Source organism: Lissotriton helveticus, chromosome 2_1 (assembly GCF_964261635.1).
Source record: "Lissotriton helveticus chromosome 2_1, aLisHel1.1, whole genome shotgun sequence".
Lineage (NCBI taxonomy): Eukaryota > Metazoa > Chordata > Amphibia > Caudata > Salamandridae > Lissotriton > Lissotriton helveticus.
In genome coordinates this window covers 1,121,646,699-1,121,672,468 of record NC_136059.1, presented here as the reverse complement: position 1 = coordinate 1,121,672,468, position 25,770 = coordinate 1,121,646,699, and the positions used below count along the sequence as shown (strand labels likewise).

General features: G+C 42.1%; 1 protein-coding gene across 1 annotated transcript in view; it reads left to right on the top strand.

Moving 5' to 3' along the window:
• The window catches only part of FOCAD (focadhesin), a 1,210,644-nt gene that overhangs the window by 753,665 nt on the left and 431,209 nt on the right, over nucleotides 1–25,770 (top strand). Inside the window, exons 24-25 of the mRNA XM_078675948.1 lie at nucleotides 14,383–14,475; nucleotides 15,890–15,978. Of these exons, the coding sequence (XP_078532074.1) occupies nucleotides 14,383–14,475; nucleotides 15,890–15,978 (182 nt within the window). The remainder of the gene's footprint in view (nucleotides 1–14,382; nucleotides 14,476–15,889; nucleotides 15,979–25,770) is intronic.

The window sequence follows — 25,770 nt, the reverse complement described above, 5'->3', positions numbered from 1 at the left end:
TCCGGATAACTGGGGATAATTCTAAGGTAAGGAATGTGCAGCTAGTTAGAGTCTCTACCATATAAGGCATTACCGGAGGTAAGTATCTTGTTCTTCGGAGTTCAAGTTGAAGCTAAATGGGCCGTGTAGATCAGCGTTGAACCTGGCACTGCCTTCTCCCAAGCCCACATTCGCCCCCTACGAATCCATGAAAAGCGAAAATTGACCTTTGATGAGGATTTGCCCTTTGAGCCACATACTCCTCTTGGACCCAGAAAGCTTTGTGTCAGTACTACTGCTTCCTCCTGCCCGTAGGCATTCCCCCTCACCACTGCCTCACTTTCCACAATATCATCATGAATCTCCTCACAAGGATTCTCATCTCGTTAGTACTTACAACCACTATGACCCGTACTTTTAGCCCTTAGCACCCAGCGAAGAGAATGACCTGTGGGATGACTACAGTGTGGATCTCACTGACAAACCTGCCTCAGTGGGACCTAAACCTGGTACTCACCTTTCTGATGTGTGCTCATTTTGAGCCACTGCATAACTGTCCTTTCAGGCTCCTTACCATCAAGACGGTCTCAGTAGTGGCAATAGGTTTTGCCCGGAGGGTCAGTGACCTCCATGCTTTGTCATCTAAGGCTCCATACCTAAACATCTTCCCAGATGGTTCTTCGCACTAGAGCTTTCTTCCTGGCAAAAGTTGTCACTCCCTATCATGTTGGCTAGTCCATCAAATTGCCTACATTTTACGCTTCACCGCATCCCTCTAAGGAAGAGGGGCACTCTACCGACTAGACCCAAAAAGATCATTGTCATTCTACCTTGAGTGCACAAAAGAGTTATGGGTGGACAACCAACTCTTCATGGGTTATGTCAGAGTGAGGAAGGGGAAGGTTGTGCAGAAACAGTCCATCTCAAGATGGATCGTGCTCTGCATTAAAATCTGCTATGCACTGACCAAGAAGCAACCCCATGCGGCTTTGCATGCTCATTCCACCAGAGCTAAGGCTGCGACCACTTCGTTAGCATGCAGAGTTCTGGTTCTGGAACTCTGCCAGACAGCAACGCAGGCTTCTATGCACACGTTCACCAAGCACTACTGGCTGGATAGTCAGGTCCGTTGAGAAGGACACTTTGCTTGTTAGGTCCAGCAGGACTTTAGGGTGAAACAGTTTTGAAGACCCAGCTCCGGGGAGGTATTGCTTGGGTATCTATTCTAAGGTAAGGAATCTGTGGCTAGAAGTCTCTATCAGATGAATAAGTTACTTACCTTCGCTAACGACTTATCTGTTGGAGACTCTATCTAGCTGCAAATTCCTTACCTACCTACCCACCCATCCTCCCCACTCTGTGAAGGGATTTCTAGGGACAGGGTATTTCTGATTCAGGGCCCTATTTTTCCACAACAGTGGTCATTGTACTTAGTGGCTCTGCACTTCTGGCATGGAAAGTTCCAAAACGTAACTGACAAAAACGAACTTGGGTGGCCCCTGTATAGGCACCGCAAACATCACTTCTGGCGCAGGTGGCGCCAACAAAGCCACGCAGAGCTGAGCAATGACGCCTATCTGTGCTTAGGGGTACCGCTCACTAAAAATTTCAGGATCCAGTCTGGTACCTTGGGATAATTCTAAAGTAAGGAATCAGCAGCTAGATAGAGTCTCTACCAGATAATGCATTACCTAAGATAAGTAACTTGTACTTCAGCCCCCTCATTCCAGCTCATCCCCCATACTTTTGTGTCCCCCCTGATCGATTCTACCAGCAACTCAATGGTCAGGGCGAATATGGAGAGGACAGAGGGCAACCCTGGCGGGTCCCCCATGCTAATGAGATTGGTCGTAATTTACAACAAGGGGTGGTGAGGGACAGAGTCTCTGAATTAAGCAGAATACTCTCACCCAGTCCAAAGATCAGGGCTAGATCCAACACCGTTTTTTAGCTCATTGCACCATCCCAGTTTCAGAACCTGGCTGTATGCAAATTAGTCTGTTCCTGTCCCAGTGCATGATGGGAACAGGGCAAACCAAACTACAAAAGCCAATTCTTACACTGGGAAGGAAACAAGCTTCCGGGGACCGGTTTCTGGCATTACAGCCGTCTTCGGCCCGGCTTGCTTGAATCCTGATGGTGCAATGAGCAAGGGACTCATGTCTGAGTATACCCTTCCACGCTTAGGGTGGACAAAATAATTTACAACAAGGGGTGGTGAGGGACAGAGTCTCTGAATTAAGCAGAATACTCTCACCCAGTCCAAAGATCAGGGCTAGATCCAACACCGTTTTTTAGCTCATTGCACCATCCCAGTTTCAGAACCTGGCTGTATGCAAATTAGTCTGTTCCTGTCCCAGTGCATGATGGGAACAGGGCAAACCAAACTACAAAAGCCAATTCTTACACTGGGAAGGAAACAAGCTTCCGGGGACCGGTTTCTGGCATTACAGCCGTCTTCGGCCCGGCTTGCTTGAATCCTGATGGTGCAATGAGCAAGGGACTCATGTCTGAGTATACCCTTCCACGCTTAGGGTGGACAAAATAATTTACAACAAGGGGTGGTGAGGGACAGAGTCTCTGAATTAAGCAGAATACTCTCACCCAGTCCAAAGATCAGGGCTAGATCCAACACCGTTTTTTAGCTCATTGCACCATCCCAGTTTCAGAACCTGGCTGTATGCAAATTAGTCTGTTCCTGTCCCAGTGCATGATGGGAACAGGGCAAACCAAACTACAAAAGCCAATTCTTACACTGGGAAGGAAACAAGCTTCCGGGGACCGGTTTCTGGCATTACAGCCTTCTTCGGCCCGGCTTGCTTAAATCCTGATGGTGCAATGAGCAAGGGACTCATGTCTGAGTATACCCTTCCACGCTTAGGGTGGACACAATAATTTACAACAAGGGGTGGTGAGGGACAGAGTCTCTGAATTAAGCAGAATACTCTCACCCAGTCCAAAGATCAGGGCTAGATCCAACACCGTTTTTTAGCTCATTGCACCATCCCAGTTTCAGAACCTGGCTGTAGGCAAATTAGTCTGTTCCTGTCCCAGTGCATGATGGGAACAGGGCAAACCAAACTACAAAAGCCAATTCTTACACTGGGAAGGAAACAAGCTTCCGGGGACCGGTTTCTGGCATTACAGCCGTCTTCGGCCCGGCTTGCTTGAATCCTGATGGTGCAATGAGCAAGGGACTCATGTCTGAGTATACCCTTCCACGCTTAGGGTGGACAAAATAATTTACAACAAGGGGTGGTGAGGGACAGAGTCTCTGAATTAAGCAGAATACTCTCACCCAGTCCAAAGATCAGGGCTAGATCCAACACCGTTTTTTAGCTCATTGCACCATCCCAGTTTCAGAACCTGGCTGTATGCAAATTAGTCTGTTCCTGTCCCAGTGCATGATGGGAACAGGGCAAACCAAACTACAAAAGCCAATTCTTACACTGGGAAGGAAACAAGCTTCCGGGGACCGGTTTCTGGCATTACAGCCGTCTTCGGCCCGGCTTGCTTGAATCCTGATGGTGCAATGAGCAAGGGACTCATGTCTGAGTATACCCTTCCACGCTTAGGGTGGACAAAATAATTTACAACAAGGGGTGGTGAGGGACAGAGTCTCTGAATTAAGCAGAATACTCTCACTCAGTCCAAAGATCAGGGCTAGATCCAACACCGTTTTTTAGCTCATTGCACCATCCCAGTTTCAGAACCTGGCTGTATGCAAATTAGTCTGTTCCTGTCCCAGTGCATGATGGGAACAGGGCAAACCAAACTACAAAAGCCAATTCTTACACTGGGAAGGAAACAAGCTTCCGGGGACCGGTTTCTGGCATTACAGCCGTCTTCGGCCCGGCTTGCTTGAATCCTGATGGTGCAATGAGCAAGGGACTCATGTCTGAGTATACCCTTCCACGCTTAGGGTGGACAAAATAATTTACAACAAGGGGTGGTGAGGGACAGAGTCTCTGAATTAAGCAGAATACTCTCACCCAGTCCAAAGATCAGGGCTAGATCCAACACCGTTTTTTAGCTCATTGCACCATCCCAGTTTCAGAACCTGGCTGTATGCAAATTAGTCTGTTCCTGTCCCAGTGCATGATGGGAACAGGGCAAACCAAACTACAAAAGCCAATTGAGATTGGTCGTGACAGTGTGTCATTTGCATGTACCCTCGCCCAAGGGGAACAGTAGAGTATCTTTACATAATCTCGGAAATAGGGTCCAAAGCCCATTTTTTCCACAACCTAGTCGCGAAATGACCACTAGACCAAATTGAAGGCCTTTTCAAAGTCCAGCAATGCTTATGCTGTTCGTTTTCTCAGCTTGTCAGAATGGGCCATCGCCACCTGCAGGCAGCAGATACAATGTTGAGTTCCCCGTCGGGGTATGAATTGGTTCTTTCCTCGTTGATTAGGGAACTTATCACCTTGATGAACCTGTTGGCCAAGGCTAAGGACACTATTTTTATTTCTACATTAATTAGGGACTTGGCCTATAGGAGGCAGCGCCTGTTGGTGATTTGTCTGGCTATGGGATGACAGTGAAAGTGGCCCTGCACAGGTCCCGGGGCAGTGCATTTGTCCTCAGGGCCTCATTGAACATAGACATCAGGCATGGGATCAGACGGGAAGCACCAGCTTTCCTAAATTCCAAGGGAAAACAGTTTGGTTCCGGTGTCTTTCCTGTAGGCATTCCCTGCATGGCCTCTATTAGTTCTTCCTCAGACTTAGGGCAGTCCAACTCCGCTCTGTCAGAGGCATACAGTTTTGAGGATATAAGATCCCGCTCTATCGAGTGCTGGAGTCTCACATTCCTGGGTGGTCAGGACCTATAGAATGTTTCATGTTTGAAAATCTTTATTTAAATGAAATGAATTACAAAAGAGAGCCATACAGATTATCGTAAAGGTAGTAACAACAGATATGAAAGGCAAAATTAAGCAGAGTTGAAAGCGGTTTACAATTTTACATATTTAGAGGGAGGGAGGGGATAAAGAGTATAATATAATTCAGGAACTGAAGATCGAGTAATATTACATATTAGTGATAAATGAAGAAGAGATTAACATATCAAAAAGTAGTATAATAAAGGAATAATCTAAAGTATAAAGGTAGAGAAACAGCAATTTACGGAGGTTTAACATTTTCAGAACTTTTAGAAGAACCAACTTCCTGTTAACAGTTGGATTATAGGAGGAGGCAAAAGCAATATCTAGTCGATTATGATGACAAACATCATTCCACCATGGCTTGACTGAGAGTTTAGTTGAACATTTCCAGTTAGATGTAATTTGTTGAAAAGATAAAGCTAACATAAGATCAAATTGGCCTTTCTCATGTGAGGGTAAGCGTAAAGAATCTGATAAACTACCTGCAAAAATTATATTATTAGCCAGGGGTATGTGTATATTAAAGATTTTGGATATGAGACCATACATCTAACCAAAAGGAGGCTATATTGGGACAGGAAAATAAAAGATGCAACAAATCAGCTGAAGCGGATTTACAGACCAGCAAGAGTTATCTTCATTGTGTGAAAACTTGGCTATTGATAGGGAAGTGAAATACAATCTATGATAAAGAAAAAACATAGATTGTGTAGTAGAAGCAGATCTAGAATTTGTTTTATGATTTTGCCCAAATTTTATTCCAGAATTCAATGTTCCATACACAACCCAAATCTGCTTCCCAAGCAAGCTCTAGTTTTGTTTTAGAACGAACAGGATCTGGAGTGGAAAGGAATTTATATATCAAGGAGGCCTTTGGAAATAAGTGCAAATTCTAAAAAGAGTGTCCGTTGTAGGTGGGGGAGCATCAGAGGGGAAAGAGTAAAAGACATCTAGGATTATCTCCATGAGAGTTGAGATTCTTTGCCAGAAAGAATGTGGACAATTAAAAGTAGCTTGAAAATGAGAAGAAGAACAAGGGGTCACGACATCAAATATATCACGGACCCAAATGACACCTCGAAGTCTTCAAGACTTCCACTATAAAGGTCTATTTTTAATAGTAATAAGACGATCATACCAAAGAGAATATTGTAGGAAGTCCTCTCTGGTAGAAATGATTGGTTGACAATGAGGTCTTAATAAAGAACACGTGTGACGAAATAGCGGAAGAGACGTAATGTTTGTCTTTGTAGTAAAGGAGAGAATCTCCTTACTAGAAAAAGGAGCAACAAGAGATTGTTCCTTTGTAACCCATAAAGGTGTATAAGGTGTAATGCCTGGAAGAAGCCATTTGGATGCTTGCTTCAGGGAAAAAGCTTTATGGTAGAGTCGAAAATCAGGACATTTTACTCCTCCATTAGATTTGGGTTCTTTAAGAAGTTTCGAAGAAATTCTAGGTATTTTATTGTGTCATAAGAATATAGAGAGAAGGGAATCAATTTTTTTTAAATATATAAAGGGAATACGGATAGGTATCATGGAAAGAATGTATAATAAAATAAGAGTAATCATCATCTTTATAGAATCAAGACGACACCACCATGAAAAAAAAAGAGGATTCCAAGATGCAAGAACTTTAGAAATCGGGTCAAGGGCTTCCCTCATGTTGAGTTTAACCGAGTTTAAAATGGAATTGTTAAACCGGATGCCGAAGTATTTAATTTTAGAATTATTCCAACGAAAGCCAGTCAAGTCAAAATGGTGTTTAAGACAGAATTTGGTGAAGGGCAAAATTTCTGTTTTATCTGGATTTATTTTATAGCCAGAAGTCAAAGGAAAATCTGAAAATTCTTGTAATAGAGAGGGAATAGAAGTCTCTGGATCGAAAATAAAAAGCAAAATATCATCTGCATAAGCAGATAATTTTAAATGAGACGCTTCATAAGTAAATTTAGAGATACAAGAATAGGAGATAAAAAAGGTTCAATAGTTTCAATTGAAACAGAGGCAGTACAAGATGAATAAAGTAGAGAAATAAGAGAAATAAATTTGGGGCCAAAGCCATGCCAATTTAGGGTTTTGAATAAGAAAGACCAATTGACTCTATCGAAAGCCTTCTCCGCATCACAGATACTGCAGCTAGGGAATAAGAAAGAGTGAAGGCTTTATTCAGAAGATTGAAAAACATTTGAGGATTATCAGAAGTTAATCTGCCTTTAACAAAGCCGCATTGTTCTGGACAGATTAGGATAGGCAACCGGGGTTCAAGACATAAAGCAAGTAATTTAGCAAAAATGTTATAATCCACGTTTAGAAGGGATATAGGACAATAATTCTTACAAAGCTTTGGATCATGACCTTCCTTATGAATCAAGCAAATTGTAGCTTCTTAAAAAGAACCTTCTGTCTTACCAGTGTTACAAAAATAATGGAAAAGATGTAAAAGTTTAGGAAGTAAGAAATTTGAGAAGTGTAAATAAAATTATACTGTAAATCCGTCCAGCCCTGGAGTTTTCTGTTTTTTAAGTGAATTTAGAGATCTAGAAATTTCTATGCTTGAAATTTCTAACTCAAGAGTGTTAAAATCAAGATCTCTGGAGATAGGAGGGGGAACTTGGGCAAGATACCCATCAATCAATGAAGCTGAAGCAGGGGATTCCAGTGTATAGAAGGATTTATAAAAAGTAACAAATTCATCTAAGTTCTTTAAAAGTATGTTTTCCCTCAGAAGTTTGAATGGAATCTATTAAGACACGTTCTTTACGAGTTTTGCGTTAATTGCCCAAAGCTTGCCGGCTTTATTCCGTCCAGCATAATAACGGGCACTACTACGAAGAAGAATAGATGAAGCATTATCAGTGGTCTATTTGTTGAAGTCTAATTTAGCACGAATCAGCTCTTGCATATTAGAGCCAGAGGAGGAAGAATAAAATTGATGCGCTAATCGTTTATTGTTAGCTAATAAGCACTTATGCTGAGCACAAGATTTCTTCTTTTTCTTAGACACAAAATTTTTAATGAAACCGCGAGCAGCAGCCTTTAATGTGTCCCAAATCAATGAAGCGGAGGAATTTGGGTCATCATTCAAGAGAAAGAATTCTTCAGCAAAAGAAGTAAAGGAAGAAGAAAGTTGTTGAACCTCCATCTAGCGGATCTGGGTTGCGACCGAAGCAAATCAAAGTCTGCAATAACGGCATGATCAGAAATTACAATAGGTTCAATTGTAGAGGAAATGAGATTCTGAAATAGATGTTTAGAGAGAAAGATGTAATCTAATCGTGTGAGAGCCATGAGGAGGGTGGAAAAGGGTATATTCTGTAACAGCTGGGTTACATAAACGCCAGGCATCTATAAGGTTTGTCTGAGAGATTGTGTTGTGAAATTGCTTATGAGCTTCATGAGGGATGAATCGAATCTGGGATTTGCGGTCTATAAATGGTTCCACAATCTGGTTGCAATCACCTCCTAAGACAAAAAATTCATCTTTATATTGGATAAATTTTTTGGTAATATTAGGCCAAAAGGAATAGTCCGGTTAAGTCGGACCGTAAACATTAAGTACAGTCAGAGAAATAGTGTTAATAAGTAACTTAGCTAATAACCATCTACCTTCTAAGTCTATTTCGTGAGAAACAACAGAACAATGTAACCTTTTATGACATAGAATAATGACACCATTTTTTTTATTGGAGGTAGGAGAAACCAGGACTAAACCAATCCAACTCCGTTTAAGCTTTAAAACCTCCAATTCTGTCAAATGAGTCTCTTGTAGCAAAACTAAATCTGGATTATAGGAGGCTAAATGAGAAAGAATTCTCTGCCTTTTTATGGGATTAATAAAACCTTTCACATTCCAGGATACAACTCTGAATGTGGATAAACTCAACAATGTATAAAGCAACACGATCAACAGTAATAAACAAGAAGAAATGAAATACTAAGAAAGGAAAGGAGAATAGAAAAAAGAAGAGATGTAAAGGAGTTAAAGAAAGAGAGGAAAAGGGTCAAAGAAAGAACGTTAAGAGAAGACAGTACATGTCAACCATGAAAAGAATAAATGATTACAAATAAAGTAAAAAAGATGACTGACGACTGTAATACATACCTTCAGAAGAGAACATGAAGAGGATACAAGGTGTGGCGTCACACAGGTGAAGATGACACATCCAAGCAAGGAGAACGCACCACAATGGGGAACAGTAAAACACAGGCGTGAAACTGATATACAAGAAATCTCAAAAAGATAGTCTGCATAAATATGAGGAAAGAGAGAAAAATAAAGAGACAAAGTCAACATATTATGAGACAAATATTAAAGGCAACTTGCAAAGAGACTATCTGCAAAGAGAAAATATAACATGTTATGAAGCAAAAATTAGGAACACCTGCAAGAGAAAAAATTAACAATATGCATTATCAGAGATCAAACATAACATAATGAGGAAGAAATAAGTCAGGGTACCGAAGCCATAGAAGAAGGACCAGCAGTATCCATCAATGTTGTGGAGTGCGAGTGAATACTTTTCCTCAGGTCTACCGGATCTTCAGAAGTAGAGGTTCTGTTTTGAAAGGTAACTTTAAACAGGCATGGATGGAACAGCCCATATCATGCGCCCAGAGTGTGTAGGGCAGGACGAAGATCAAGGAATTTCTTCAGGCGTTTGGCTGTTGCTGAGGAGATGTCTTGTGAGATAAATAGTTTAGAGCCAGACCATACAAGTTGTTTTTTGAGTTTAGCTGCATTCAGGATTTGTAAAAGGTCAGTAAATTTAAAACATAGAAGAATCACACCTCGTGGCTTAGCAGAGGATAGACGAGGACCCAATCTATGAGCACACTGGATACTTAGGTTTGAAGTTGCAGAAAGGTCAAGAAGCATTGGAAAAAAAGTAGTGAAATAGTTAACCGGATCATCTCCTTCCAAACCTTACGGAAAACCATATAAGCAAAGGTTATTGCGCCTATTCCTGTTTTCAAGATCTTCAGCAGATTTCTTTAGCAGGAGAACCTCCTTCTCTAAGGTAACAACCATGGTAGATATGTCCTGTACCTCTCCAACATAATGTTCCACCACAGATATACAGGCTTCCATAGATGAACATTTAGTATCCAGGTCTTGGAGACGCGTATTTGTTTCCTCGATAAATGGACGTAGACCACGAATCTCTTCCAGAACAGTGTCCAAAGATATAGGATCGGCGGAGAAGGAGGATCCTGCTTGAGACGCTTATTACCTGAAGATGGAGTTTGCCGTTTGATAGAGGAGGATGGCGAGGCCACTGTTCGTGAAGAATTTGATTGTACCATCTTGTTAGTGTTGATTAGAGAAGAATTAGAAGTAGTATGAAATGAAGAAGTCTCAGAAGTATGACTGTAGACTTTTGCCAATAAAAAGCATATTTTTACTCCTACCCGTATGTTGAAAAAAAACAGGGAAATTTGTAATGTTAAAGGAGTTAAGAAGCAACTAGAATATCAGTCCTGCTCTGAGAAAGGCTGCACAGCACAACAGTCACAAGTTACACTTGCATCAAATCCGTAAAATTAAACAACCACTGCCCCTCACTGGATAGAAAATTGAGGGAGAAGGCAAAAACCAACCCCTATAAAAGCTGGAGAAAACAGGGTTTATAAAACATGCAGAAAGTCACTTCAAAATAATGTCTCTGAAGAGAGAAACGTCATTTCAGTCGCAGGGAGAATAAACAAAATGGCGGCCGTATGTGATGAATATTGAAACCTCAAATTTCTCACAGCAGAGGAGGAGAAAAAGCCATACCAATATATTTATCCACTCACTGTATATTCCGACGTATGGAGGAATCCGTTTCAAGGAGAAATGTGAGCTGGGACCGCAAAAAACATAGCTGTAATCCCCGTTGCTCTACGGTGCTCCGTACTAGGCGGCCATCCTGAAATGCGCTGCGCACGACCCTATAGAGTGTTTCAAAGTAGTCGGCGAACATGTCCGCAATCTCCTGGGACTCATATAACACGTCCCCTTTGAAACTATGTATTTTAGGTACGAGTCTGGCCTCCATATCTTTATTTGGTAGGCAATAGAGCAGTTTTCTGTTTTCATCACCATATTCGTAAAGTCTGTGCTGTGAAGCGGTCCAAGCCATCTTTGCTGCATCCAGTAACTGTGGATTCAAGCACGCCTTAGCCGCTGCCAGCTGATGCCTAGTCTCCTCACTCAGGGATCAGATGTTCAGCCGCTCAAGGTGGGCTATTTGATGATCCAGTCTTTTGTTTTCCATTTCTTGATCCTTTTTTCAGCCTGCAAGGCTTTTAGGGTCTCACAGAAGGCTACACCAGATGTTTCTGGACTAGAATCGACTATTCTAACTAGAACTGATAACAAAATCTCAGATTTCTGTCCAAAAGCAAATTTTGTGTTGAAGAATCAAGAGTCCAATTCATAATTCAAGATGCTTGAATTACATGACTCAAAGTTAAATGTGAACAGCATTTGCCATGGTGCTTGAATAATGACACTTGCTAATGACCTGATTTAACTTTGTGGATACACAGGCATCTTGAACTAAGATGTGCTTTTAGACAGAAATCTGAAAGTTTGTTATTAAGCTGTTAAGACCTATGAATAGCCCTGAAGATTTTCTTTTTGACTAGAGCAAAATGCGTTGGTTGGTTTAGGGCTCGAAAAATCAAAAATGTGTTACTAGGCCTGCAGGTCTAGTAACTTCAAAAATCTACTCGACCTAACTGTAATGCACTTAACCTCTGTGAGCAAATGTGACAAGTGAACAAGATTTAAAGGCATTTGTTTTGCTCATTTACATTGTGAGCAATAGAGATGCCTTTAAATCTTGCTATCTTGTCACATTTGCCCTGCAGTCAGAGACAGAGGTCAGAAGTCAGTTTGTCTTCCTACTCATCAGAAAGGACGAGTAGGACCAAAAAATAACTCGTCCTAATTAAATCTGGCTAGCAAATGCGAGTGGATTTTTCGAGCCCTGTGGTAGTTTGATTGATGTCTTGGATTATGATTGATTATTAAAGAATACTGTCTCATATGAAATAGCACATTGAGAACTTTTTTGTGATACTACTCAAAAGAAATTGATTAAATCTAAACTAGTATTATTATTATTATTAAATAACTTGAAAGGAGTGGCTGGGGCCAACCTGCTTTTGGAGGTGGGCACAACATAAACCTAGATGGGGAAGTTTTTGATTGTGCGGTACATAGACATTTAGTTGTCCAGCGATAGTTCTTGGGTATTTTGAAGGAGGGGACACAGACATCCTATGGGACAAGCTGTCTACATGGAGCATTCCCACTGATAGGTACTAAATCGGTGCTGTTTACTTCCACCTCTCTTTTTTAACTTTTGTGGCTTGGAAACAATAAAGCCAAAAACATTCCACCTAAATTGGGCTTCCCACACCTATGTATTCTACAGTACACAAATGATGAAATTATGCTGTCAATACTATTTCCTTCGCCTTGCACACCATCACAGAATTGTTCTCTTTTCCACAGCCTTTGCAGAGCTACCCAATTGCGGGACATTTACCTTTGTGTGGAAATGAAAACCCCACTTGAAACACAACTTCTTTTTCTGTGGAGAATTCACTCTGGGTATCTCTCCTTGTTCTCTGGCTTACTTTTCTCATTCATGACTGACTCATTCTGGGCACCTCCTGCCTCCATATCAGCAGCTTGTCGATCAGTACTCTCTGCAGCTCTGGCAGCCATGAGAACTCTGTCCAGGATCAGAGTTTCTCTCAGCATTCTTCGTTTGAAGGAATCTGACAAGCTTCAGTTAATTACTCTGAGGCATATAGCTTCCTCATCATTACATGTATTGAAATTACAGTGCTTGATGAGCATATCCAGTCTCGCAGCACATTTTTTTATGGTCTTCGCAGTAATGCCTGCCATGAGCAGTTGTACATCTTTGGTGTAAATCCCCTTCTTCCATTGTTAATAGACCGGGATTTGCATCAAAACCTTCGGGTGGTTGCAAAGGAACGCTCATGTACCACCCATGTAACGTTCCCTTGATGCACTTTGGCCGAATTTCCAACGCAAATCCTGGTTTGTGTTGGAAAGTACAAACCACCACAACATTGTGTGCTGGGTTTTCATTACGCAATTAACACAAACCCACATCAAAGTGTTAGTAAATCTAGGCTCATGTCCTTGTTCTTAGTTGTTGGTTTGCAGTCCTGCAATGGAGAAGAAGTTCATGATTCTCTGTTGAGCAGCAGCGTCTCCACAGGGCACAAAGTCGCTGAGCTTCAGCGCATGCTCCCTGAGTTTGCTGTGCTGTGACACTGCCTTTGATCTAAAACTAATTTAGCATGATCACTTTTATCTCCGTTCAGAGGGCAGTGTATACAACAAGAACTTTAGAGGCAGATATCTTTGCTGGTGAGAGGCAGTCTAAGCAAGAGCTGAGTACAAATTCAGACCACAACCTTTTGCTAAATCACATCCAATTTTATCTGTGTTCACTGTGACTAGAAATAGGAAGACAGTCAGCCATTTCTAGGTGGGGTATTTGGTGCCGGAGTGAGGTGGTAAAGAGGTTTGTATAAGAAGGCCTTGAGCAGCATGTCCTTGAGATACTGTGAGAATGTGGAAATATCAGTCGAAAAAGAAGGGTGTATATCCTTAGCATCGTACCTGTTATAATGCTTAAGCAAAGTACAGCATGTATACTTTTGAATTTTGTAGACTCCTGCAGAGCTGGTAAAAGATAAAACCCCACAGAGATTTTTATGTCAAATGATATGATGCTGGTTAAAACTACAAATAAGAGATCGGGTAAGGCAGGCTGTTTGTAAACGTAGGAAAAGTAATTGTGACCTGGGAAGTGAAATACTGAGGAAGAATTGCCTTCATGGATACCAGACTATATACATTTATGATGAACTAACATCAGCACCACCTAAAACCTCAGACCAATATTATCATGGTTCTAAAATCAACCTAGTTATTTCTGGTTCTGGCAAAGGGGTGGAGAAAGTTGATCAGCTTATCTTTTTGTTTTTTTCTTTTCCGAAAAGTTTGCTAATACTGTTGATGGGAATGCAAAAATAACTTGGCATCTGAATGGCACATAAGTATTTAGGACAATCTGTAAAAAATGCATTTCTAATAAAATGTGATGAGTATTCATTAGCTTACTATTTGTATTTGATTGGTGATCCTCGTAGAAACCCAATAGTTTGATGAAATATTCAGTTATTAAGAAAACTGCACTTTCTCTTTAGTTGTTAAATCTCTTTTGTGCTCCTCTAGGTTTTAAATATTTATTACTTACGATGCACAGCAACTCATGTGCATCCTGGACATGAAAGGGCTGAATTGTTCTTTACATGAACCTTCTTCCATAGTTATTACAAAGCAAAGTCTCTTTGCAGAATTCTAGAGCTACGATTAAAAAAAAGATACATTGTTAGTGTTCTGAATGCTTGCTTGTGCATTTTCATGCTGCAAATATCTTTGGATTGACTAATGTATTCTTTTTACCTCGTAGGTTAATATCCAGCCTTCAGAATGGCACCGCTCCATCCTCTTGCCACAGTCCTGGCTTGGGTTCATGGGCAGAACATACCATGCTCTTCTGCAGGTACTGTGAATTTGACGTCCGGCACTGTTTTCTTTATGGTATGTGGTAGAAAAAACACTGTTGCCCCAGAATGACCTGCTTTTGCCTACTAATTACTGTTTCTCAAGATGCCCAAACAATCCTTCCATTATTTTCTGTCACTTTGTATATGTCACTTTGAGAATTTCTGCACCCTCTCAAGTGTAACTCCTGATTCAGAATCTTATTTATAGTTCTGTTGTACCGCCTTTCTTACTCATCAGTTTAAACCCTATATATATATTTTTTTTACAGCGTTTTATATAGAACAAACTTGACCCAAAGGTATCGAGTATCAGAGTGCTTTACATAGCACCAGTTGTGTTACATGAGGACACATTCATTTTTCATTAGGCATGGGGAGATTAAGTGATTTGCCCAGAATCATAGGATGGTCCGCATAATTGCCAAGACTCAAACCTGTTTCCCCAGATTCGAGGCTGACCGCCCTTGCCGTTAGGCCAACTCCTCTCCCATCCCATATATAGTGTTTTGACAAGTCCTGACTCCTGCCACTCTTCTCTTCCAATGCCTGATTCACACCACACTCGGACAGAGACCTGCAACCTAATGCAGTTCCTTGGAATATTGCAGACTTTATGTTTTTGAATCAGACACCGGATCCTGATTCCTTTCACTACTGAGTGCATAATAAATATTGAAGAGTAATTCTCCACAGTTGTCCTAATCCTGCTTAATATTAGGCATCTCAAATTTCCTTGATCCTGTCATACATTTTAATGTGTTAATAACCTACTTCTCATCTACTATTAGTGATAGTTCACACCTTTGGCTTTTTTGATCTCTGTTTGAACTTTAATGGCCAGTCTAGCCTCATTCAGTGCCTTTGATAGGCATTGCAGAACAATATGCCAAAGGATTTTTTTGTAGTCTTAGTCCTTGCAGGCCTTTTGGATAAACCACCTCACAGGAAAAGGGCAGCAAATAGCACTTTTCATCATTATGCATCCTAGCATCTGAAGATGGGGTTTGCCAGCTGCTGCCAAGGGCCAATTAAGAACGTCCCCAACACACTGAAAAGCTGTGAAAGTTAAGCTGTTAATATCTGCCATGCTTAGTTTAAGTCCCATTCCCACCAGCTTTTATCTCACAGTCATAAACATAAATATGTTCCTCCCTTTAGAGAGAATTGCTGAGTGTTTGTGGTTGCCATGACACAGGTATGTGTCACTGTTAAAAGTGTCAAGAGTATTCCTATTTATGCTCCTTTTAAATGGATTCTATGGTAGTGTTAAGAACTGCCTTGAAGAGGGTGCAATTACAGGTAGCATCATATAGCCATAGGATGGTGCCTAGCTAGGGGAGAGCTTGGTTATTAGTATACATAATACAAATGTATGTAATAGATTAATGTCTTTATTTTTTGATATTGCAGGGAAGACAGGCAGAACTGGAAATGCAGTTGAAACATGGCAGGGATGATCCTCAAGAGGTGCAGTACAAAAAGTATACTGCGTGGCTCTGGTGAGTGCGTGATAATTTGCTTTTTGTTACTGGGCATTGGTGTAAAGAAATGCTAAAATGTGTCACAGGCAGAATATGACGTGTTTTTAACTGTAGTGTGAGAGGAAAATTAACAGAAATGACCTTTACTATCAGTGGTTCAATGGGAACAGGGTAAAAGGACAAAGATTGTTTTGCTTCTTATTTTTATCTACAAGTGCTAAGCCCCAGCTGGGGCACCAGATTACCCGCCAAAACACATTAAATATTAGCTGATTGCAAGGTGGTTGTATCCAGCAACATCACCATAGACTGTAGATAACCTATGGTTTCTCCAGCCCTCCTAATATCCTGCTACAACTCATGTTTGTGTTGTGCCATGTGATACATTCATGCAGCAGATACATCGCACTACACAAGAGCATACTAGCGTTGTGCATTAAAAGAGGAGATGTTCTCGTCATACTCCTCCTTGAGGGAAATGGATTATTTTGTTTAGCAGCATACCATGTAGGGCACAGTGCCAGGATACAGAGGTATAGTATTTGATGATTTGTGGTGCCTAGTGGCTAAGGGTCTACGTTTCTTGAATGTTTACGCCCAAAATGTTGTGGGTACGCCTAAAATCCCATCTCGCTGAAGTCTAGTTGGAGGCGTTACTGCTCTGGTTGGGCACTCCTATGATGTGAGCAGGAGATTTCAAATGTATGATGTCTGGATACTCTATAGACACCCCTCTTTACAAGTCTCCGAACACAAACTAACAACACATCAGATTTATTTGGTACTCTGATATATTGATGGTTGGAGGGAAAGCAAAATGTGCTTTCCTTTTAGTCCCCCCAGGACAAATAGTAGGTTGGACACATTTTTTGTGAGGTCCAACTCGTGTCATGACTTAAACACTCAGAACCTTGTTCTCATGCCAACGCTCCCCTCAAGATAACAACCTTCTCAGGGGCTCCTGGGAGTACCCATGCCAGTGCTTCCCTCATAACCCTAACCTCCACATGTGCTCCAGCTTCCATTTCCCAAGTTTCAGGAGATTCTTACTGTCTCTCTGCCTTCTGCTGTGGACCTTGAATGTGTCTTGAAAGCCAATTCATTTGCTGCAGAGGTGGAACAAGCTCCAGCGAGAATTGAGAGTCTGGTGGGAATCTGGTAACTCTGGGGTAAATGGCAGCCATGTTGTTGTGGCTTTACTACAGGGCAGACAAACTTGGCCATTGATGCCAAGCAGATCACGAATGGTAGTTACTCCCGTAGGTGGTACATGTCTCTTCCATGCATAGGGAGAGCATTGGCTTGATCGCTTTGCCACTGCTTAGAATGCACAATATCAGCAGTTCTCTGTGTTGGCGTTCCCAGGGTGCTTCATCTTTAAATCGTGTTCTACCTACGATGGGACTCAGGCTCTTGTATGCCTTCCCTCCGATACCTCTCCTGCCCGAGTTCTGAAGAATATCAGGCCAGTATAGGCACAAGTCATCTTAGTAGCACCAGTTTGGGTGCGGAGAGTATGGTGTCTAGAGCTCCTGGGCATCAAGAACTGTCCTCCAATCTGGCTGCCCATCTGGAATGTTATGCTGGTGCAGCAATGGGGCAGTGTCCTGCACTCAGACCTCCAAAATCTACACCTTCAAACTTGTAGATTTAGTGGTGACAGCTGAACACCTTCACCCTGCCACCAGACGTGGTTGATGACATCTCGGCAGCCAGGATCCCTCGACGAAAACTGTATGCACCTGTTGTTGGAATTAATTTGTGGGTTTGTGTGCCACACAGCAGTTAGGCCCCATCCGGGTCAGGTTATCTCATGTTCTGTTGTTTTTTTTGTCCTCGCCCGGCAAGGCCTTGTTTTGTGCACAGTTAAAGGGTATCTTTCTACTGTTTTGGCATTCTTACAGATGGCAAACCAGCCTTTGTTATTCAAATCACCTGTTGTGATGCATTTTTACAGGACTCCTACATTTGTTTCCTCCTCCTCCATTTGTTATGCTGCAGTGGGAGGGATCTTAAACACACAAAAGGTGATGTAGGAATGCTTGCAATTTTTCAAACCACTGGTACTCGCTTTGGGTAGCATCCCAACCCATCATTCTTTTGCTCACAATGCCACGTAGTTTGGACCCTACCACATGTAAATCAGTCTCGACTCTGGTCCTCATGTGAACAGTTCAGCCCAAATTGCCAAACCAGGTTTTCACTGAACCGGAACACAACAAACCTAGGACTGGTCTCACTCTGATAAGAGTTCTTCAGCCAGGGATAACTTGGTTCCTGTGGCTCAGTAAGCACAGACACACATCTGTGCATACCCTTGCCACTTAGGTTGGTACATCAAACACACAGTAGGTGATGGGAGGCTCAGACTGATTTTCATATGGCTGGGTCTAAACTGAGATGGCATGGTGAGCAAAAGAACTATTGGTTGGGATGTTACTCCGAGTCACTGTCAGTGGTTAGACAAATTGCACGCATTTCTCCCAAAACCTTTTGTGTGTTTGATGTAGTGGGATCTTAGCCTGGCTCTCACATATTTGTTATGTACTCCCTTTGAGCTGCTGCACAGCTGCCCTTTGCGGCTTCTCACCCTCAAGGCAATGTTCCTTGTTGCCAAAACATCAGTTCAGCTGGTGAGTGAGCTTCAAGCTCTTTGTATCGACCCACCATACACATTGTCTTCTCAGACAAACTGGTTCTGCAAGCTTGGGCATTCTTCCTTCCAAAAGTAGTGAGGCCAATCCATTTCAGTCAAACCATCACCTCCTCATCTAAGGAGTAGGAGAGACTTTCTTAGACCCCAAAAGAGCGCTGAACTTCTACATCGATCATCCCAGAGAACATTGAGTGGACGATTAGCTCTATGTGGACTTCACAGGAGTGAAGAAGGGCAAAGCTATGCAGAAAAGGACCATCTCTCACTAGACCATGCCCAGCATCAAGGGCTGCTAAGCATTAGTAAAAAAACAGCCCTCGAGGGTTAAGGGCTCATTCCACCAGAGCCAAAGCTGCTACCATTGAGTTCCTTCCTTTACATCTGTCAGGTGGCCACATGGGAGTCTCGCCATGATTTAATGAAGCACTACTGTCTCGACAGCTAGGTTCGCCGAGAAGGCCATTTCACCCGGTTGATCCTACAGGCCTTTTTGGTTTGAGTCAATTCACAGACCCACCCACGCATAGGTATTTCTTTGGGATCTATTAAAAAGGGGAGGAATCTGCAGTTTGAAGTCTCTATCAATAGAACAAGATATTTCACATAGAGATTCTATCGAACTACAGATTCCTCATAGACCTTCCTATCCTGCCTGCCCTGTGAATCGAGCTGTGTCCATTTAAAAAGAAACCACGTTTAAGAATCTGCTTACTGGTAGAAGCCAAGTGGATGTAGGGTCTCTGCTTCCGGAGGCATGAACAGGCTCGAAAGCAACTGTTGTCAGCACGCAAGAATGTAAAACCAACAGTTGATGGACAGAATGCAGAACAATGTCATACCTTCAGCCCAGTGCAGAGATCTGGGCCTAAATCCATCGTTTTTTTGCACTCCACACCACCCCAGTTCAGACATGGCCATATGCCAATCAGCCTTGACCCTGTGCCTCATGGGAACAGTCCAGCCCGAACTGCCAAGCCATGTCTTTCCTGGACCGGAATCAAGCATCCTAGAACCGGTTTCTGGCTATCAGCCGTCTTCAGCCAGGATAGCTTGACTCCAGTGGTGTGGAGAGCATGAGACTCACGTCTGAGCATACCCATCCCACTCGGGGTGACAAATGCAAAACCAACAGTTGATGTACAGAATGCAGAACAATGTCATACATTCACCCCAGTACAGAGATCTGGGCCTAAATCCATTGTTTTTTTGCACTCCACACCACCCCAGTTCAGACATGGCAATATGCAAATCAGCCTTGACCCTGTGCCTCATGGGAACAGTCCAGCCCGAACTGCCAATGGACCGGAATCAAGCATCCTAGGACCGGTTTCTGACTATCAGCCGTCTTCAGCTAGGATAGCTTGACTCCAGTGGTGTGGAGAGCATGGGACTCATGTCTGAGCATACCAATCCCACTCGGGGTGACAAATGCAAAACCAACAGTTGATGGACAGAATGCAGAACAATGTCATACAGGAATGGCACCTACATCTGCTTCGCATGTCATTTCTGGAGCGGAATGGAATGGCATCAGGGCGGAGCAACACGGTGCCACCTGACGAGGAGTAGAGGTACTGCTATAATTTTTCTGGATCTAGTTTGATGCCTGGGGAAGTATTCTAAAGATGAGGAATCTGTGGGTTAGGTAGTGTGTTGCCGAATGTAAGTAATTTATTCTTCACTCCACTACTAGCTCCCATGTGTAAACTTTAAATGTCCTGGACACCTCATGTCCATAATTTCCTTGTGCGGCAAGCCGATCCTGTTCCCCATTGCGATGGCCCCTAATCTTTATAAGTGCACAGTAAATTTTTCCCATTGTAGTCCAAAAGCTCTCCACTTTTTTCTTCCCATGTGTGGGAATTAAGAAATTCCCACCGCTCTGAACTCTGTTCATACTGTATTCATTATTTGCCCTTACAGTGCACAAATGTCTTACTCCAAGTTAATCCATTCCTAGAACCACCTCCTTCCCATCTTATTAGTTTTGCTCTTACATAAGTACCACATTTCCAACCTTTTCTGCACCTATATCATCTATTATTTTTCAGTTTATTCACAGCCCTAAAGTTAAATAACACTAAAGACCATTTTAGGTAGAATTTTCACTAATTTGGAAGAACACACTGGCCTGGCTGCCTCTTTCATTCTCAGAATATTAGCTGTCATTGGCATGGCATTATCCGCAGACCTCCTCTTCACATATGGTGAACTTTCTTTTACCCTCTTGCCCATCTCACTTTCCAGAAGGTTCTTATTCTCAGAAAAGATTTCATTAGAAAGCAAGATTGTCTTACTGCACAGTATCATGGAAGGAGCCAAGTCCTTCTCCACAAAAACCAGTGTATGTTACCACCTTGTTATCCCTGTATACCAGATCATAATTACACTACCCCCACTTTTTCCTTCCACTTATCTGAAACATCTGTCTCTATATTTTAATGTTGTCGAGGCTTGGAATCCCTCAGTAAGTTCCAATGCCTTCACTTGCCTAACAGCCAAAGTTCCTCTGTATTTGGGGTTGCCCTCTCTTCTGCTTCCAGAGCCAACCCATGCACTCCTGACCACTGTGAACACACATTGCAAGATGTTTTGATATTTCGCCAAATAGTGTTGTAAATGAGGAGTTGCAAACCACTCTTAATTACTGCAGTTCTATTAATGTACTCCCATAGAGGACATTTTCCACTTTGGTGCTTAATCCCTTAATGAGCAACGAAGTACTATTTCTTCCCTTGCTGAATCTTTTTGATACCCAACATGAAAAAAACTGGTTTGGTACGTGTGACTTAAAGGTCAGTGCTTAGAAAGAATAAGCCATGGGCAGGACATTTCTTTCATCACATTTTCTCTTTTTTAATTTGAAATGTAATTCACTACTTATAGTAAAAGTTGTTTTGGGAGGACAGGAGGATGCCTCCTTAGGAAAACTAGAAAGAACAGGAGTCTCGGGGATCTAAGAAAAGTATTGGGCTCACATGGAGGGTGGAAGAAAGAAGCTAACACGAGACAGGCTGATCCTCACTAACACTCTCAGGGCAGCAGTCGGCCAATCCCTTCATCTCCCACCCTTGCATGTACCAATCTGGCTGGGGTCTGAGTCACAACCAGACTAGGGCTCGCTCGACTGGTGGCCATCTGCCTTTGAGAGCCTTCTGTAGTTTGAGAGGGGCTTGGGGCATGAGACCCTGGTCTAAATGTTGTCTTCATATTCGTGATAGATGAAAAAAGTGCTATTTAAAGTTTTTGTAGTTTCTACTCTAGTTGCCATCTTTGACAGTTCAGGGTTTTTCTTCCTCCTTTGTGGGGAGTGTATTTATTCAGCATTAGGCAGTATCTGCCTAAGTAAATAAATAATACATAAAATGGTGCAAGGCTATTACTGATGTTACAAATTCCTATCCTTTCCCTTTTAGTATCCTTTTTGTCATTTAACAGCATCTCTTCCACGTGCATATAGCCATACGAATTACTGACCCTTCTCTGATTACACCCCCATTTTGATCTACAGCCACATAGTATGTAGCTTCCCGTGTGACTAAGCTGGTTAGTTCTTATTATAATTTGCATGTCTATCTCTCACATAATCTCAACCTTCAGAATGCCAGGTGCTGCATCCCATGATACCATATCCATACCACAGTGTTCATTATGCACAGCATAAAAACACTTCCCATACAGACTCTAAGCAAAAACGCCCTCACAATCACATGCCCCACATGGTGTAGTTTGTTATCTGGGTGGTTAAAGGCTTCAGTTTCCCACACAGGGTAGCAAACAACATACACATTCAATAAAACACTACTACAAGTGAAAAATGGCTGCTCTTCTAAAGGGCAGACTGGCTGGCCAGAGCTGGCATTCAGAGTGGCTTGAATTAGGAGTTCTGACAAATGCACAAATTGATGCCCATGCCACCAAGACATTTCTGGTAAAAGCAAGGGATGAGTGAAGTTACTACTGGGCATGGCCCAGTGTACGTCATCTTCAAATGCTAATAGCGCCAGGTTGTAGGCGAAATCTCTGCATATTAGGGTTCAGCAGGACTAGAACAAGTGCCCAGGAATGCGCTTGGTTTGCGTGCAACGCTGCAAGCATCCTTAAGTAGGTAGGATGTATTTCTATGTTCCTGGCTGGCAGGACCCGGCATACTTTCATCTTCTAATGCCAGTTAAGATAGATTGCAGTCCATGTCTCTCAATTGGAAGAGTTAGCAAAACGGGACCAATTGCCAAGGATTCAGCAAGGCTAGCCGAGAAATTGAGACCAGCCTTAATGTTGTTGACAGTAGTTTGATTTTTGCTGGCTGGCAAGGCTCATCATACTTTCATTTTCTGACGATGGTAAAGGCAGATCAAGGGTCATATTTTTGCAATGTGAAGGGTCAGCTGTATTTGGCCAAGTGCCAAGAATCAATGAGGCTAACCAGAGACATTGAGACCAACCTTAAAGTACTAAGGGGGGCCAGAGTTTGTGGTTGAAGAGAAGGCAGGCAAAGGCTCTGTTGTCTGAGGGCAGGCCTAAGCTGAAGTATCCAATACATTCAATCAACACACTCTCCTGGCTGGAGCTGCCATTCAGTTGGTTGAATTAGGAATTGTCCAGTACAGGAAATACACCTTTCGGCTACTATTGTTTTAGTTCAAAGGCTGCATGCTAGAGCTGACAGCAAGTTTAAGGAGGGTGAGTCGGTAATGGAGGGTCGAGTGGGAAGGGATTAGACGTAGGAGATCGGAATTAAAGTTAACTTGTGGAGACATACAAACAGTGTTTTCACAAAGCTAAGTCTCCTTTCACCACTTTGTTTATTATTTTACTTTGAGATGTTCTTTGCTACTAATAGTGAAAGTGGAAATTGTTCTGGAAGGAAATTCTAAAAGAACAGGGGTTTCTGGGATCCAAGAAAAGTATTGGGTTTGCTTGGAGGGGTGAGGACAGCAGGGTAACATATGATGCGGGTTGATTTGCTCTTGTCAGGACAGCAATCTACCAGGCCCTTCATCTCTCACCTTAGAATATGCAGAATGCCAGTCTGACTGGGGTCTGAGTTATAACCCTACTAGAGCTTGCATGACTGGTGCTCATCTGACCTTGCTACGGGTTTGGAGCGTGAAGCCAAGTGAAAATTATGGCTTACTTAGGCCAAGCAGGAGTACGTGGATTCTGGGCATTTTAAAGTTGATGTTGTTTCTTCTCAGGTTGCCAGTTTTGATTGTTCTTCCATTTCCCTACTCCTTCATGTTGTGTATTTATACAGTAGTAGGCAATAGCCATGTCTTTAAAAAACAAATAAGAATAAATAAACAAATAAATCAAATAGTGCACAGCTACTGCTTATGTCATCAATTGCAATTCTTGCCCTTTTGCTTTCCTTTTAGTCTTTCAGCAACATCTCTACCAGCTGCTTGTTGCTGTATGGATAACTGGTCCTTCTCTGATAATTACCCCCGTTTTTTGATGTACAGACAAACAGTTTCCCAGTATCCCTGTGGCTAAACTGGTTAGTCCTTATTATAATTATAAATTCACATCTGTCCCTCAGATACCCTAACCCATTACACCAGCAGACACTGAAGCCCATAAAACTATTACAGCACTTGGGTGGTCAACACACTGGACATAAACACTTCCCTTTTAGGTTTGATCCAGGGGAAAGCAATACATTTCTACACCTCTAATACTTTTATTTTCTTAGTAATGTTCAATCTATTCCCTCGCAAGAGAACATGTGGCAAATCCTTATGAGGACCTGGAATTAGAAAATGCCAAATTCATGCATACCCTAAAATATCTCGGGTAACCTTATTAAACCAATTATCGACTAAAGATTTCACTTTAAGAATGACTCAAAACGATGAAATTGCTCATGGATATCATTTATCTAAGCCTCAATTTGAATGTTCAAGAAACACAAATTTCATTTAAGTTTTTGTATTTAGAATCCATTTAGTACAATTAGGCACACAATGCCATACATATTCATTAGAATAAACATATGCTGATTAGCCAGGGGATAAAAGGGAGAGAGTACATAGGAGAATCAAGTTCGGCATTTAGGTAATACAAACCAATTATGCAGAGGTGAAACGTAAGGAGTCACAGGATTGAGTCCATAACTCTCTAGCCGAAGAGTTATACCTGCATACTTTACCAGCCGGTAAAGTACAGGTTAAGTCAGTTCGGAAGTTCAGTTCAAAATTAGATTGGCGTAAGTAATCACAGTTCCTTCCAACAGCATGCCAGGCAGGGAAATTGAAAACAATAGCAAGCCCAATTCCTCTTCCGTGGGGGCAATTATACTTCCAAAGTTCTCAGGTTAGGCCCACAAAGTATCAGTTTAATCATGCGTTATGATTTCCATTGGCTGTCTTCATTCGGCTGCTCATGGTGTGATCAATACTTCACTAAGAAATCAGGAAAAATTAAGTAATCCTTTTGTTTAATCATCAATTTAAACAACTTTATAATTTGCATCCTTTCCTCAGAAGTTAAGTAATTTATTTTATGCACTGTCTGTTCCCAGACACTTTCTCTGGGTTTGCAACTGTATTGATACATTTCTGTCAAAAGTGTTGCTAAAACAGAAAAGGCCCACTGTTCATAAGCAAGAAAAGAAACACTCAGAAAAGTTCTCATAACATCTAAAATGACTGCTTCAGCTAGATTCTGCTTTTTAAAGGAAAAGAAGCAATCGAGGCCTACATGAAAACTCATCAAAATAATTACTATATTAAATTAATATAAATCACTCATCTGAAAGAAACAGTTAATTATAGATTCCGTACCTTAGAATTACCCCAGGCGTCAAACTGGACCCGGAAAGTTTTTCGTCACAGTACTCCTGCGCGTCGGAAGGTGGCGTCAGTCGACTCCGCTTTCGTCGTCGGCATCGTGGTCGCCAGGATGACGACGCGGTAGCTACATAGATGCTGCCCTCACGAGCTGACGTCAGTTCTTTCTTTTTCCGCGCCAGCTACTACAAATCTGGAGAGAGCGGTACCTCCAGTCACTTTTTGACTGACTTTTTCTCGACTTTTGTCGACATCGTTTTCGAGTCCATCAACCCCTGGTGCATGAGGGATGCCCGGGTTCAAGGTTTGCGGTTCCTGTAACCGACTGATGTCGGTGACGGATCCTCACTGAGTGTGCCTCTT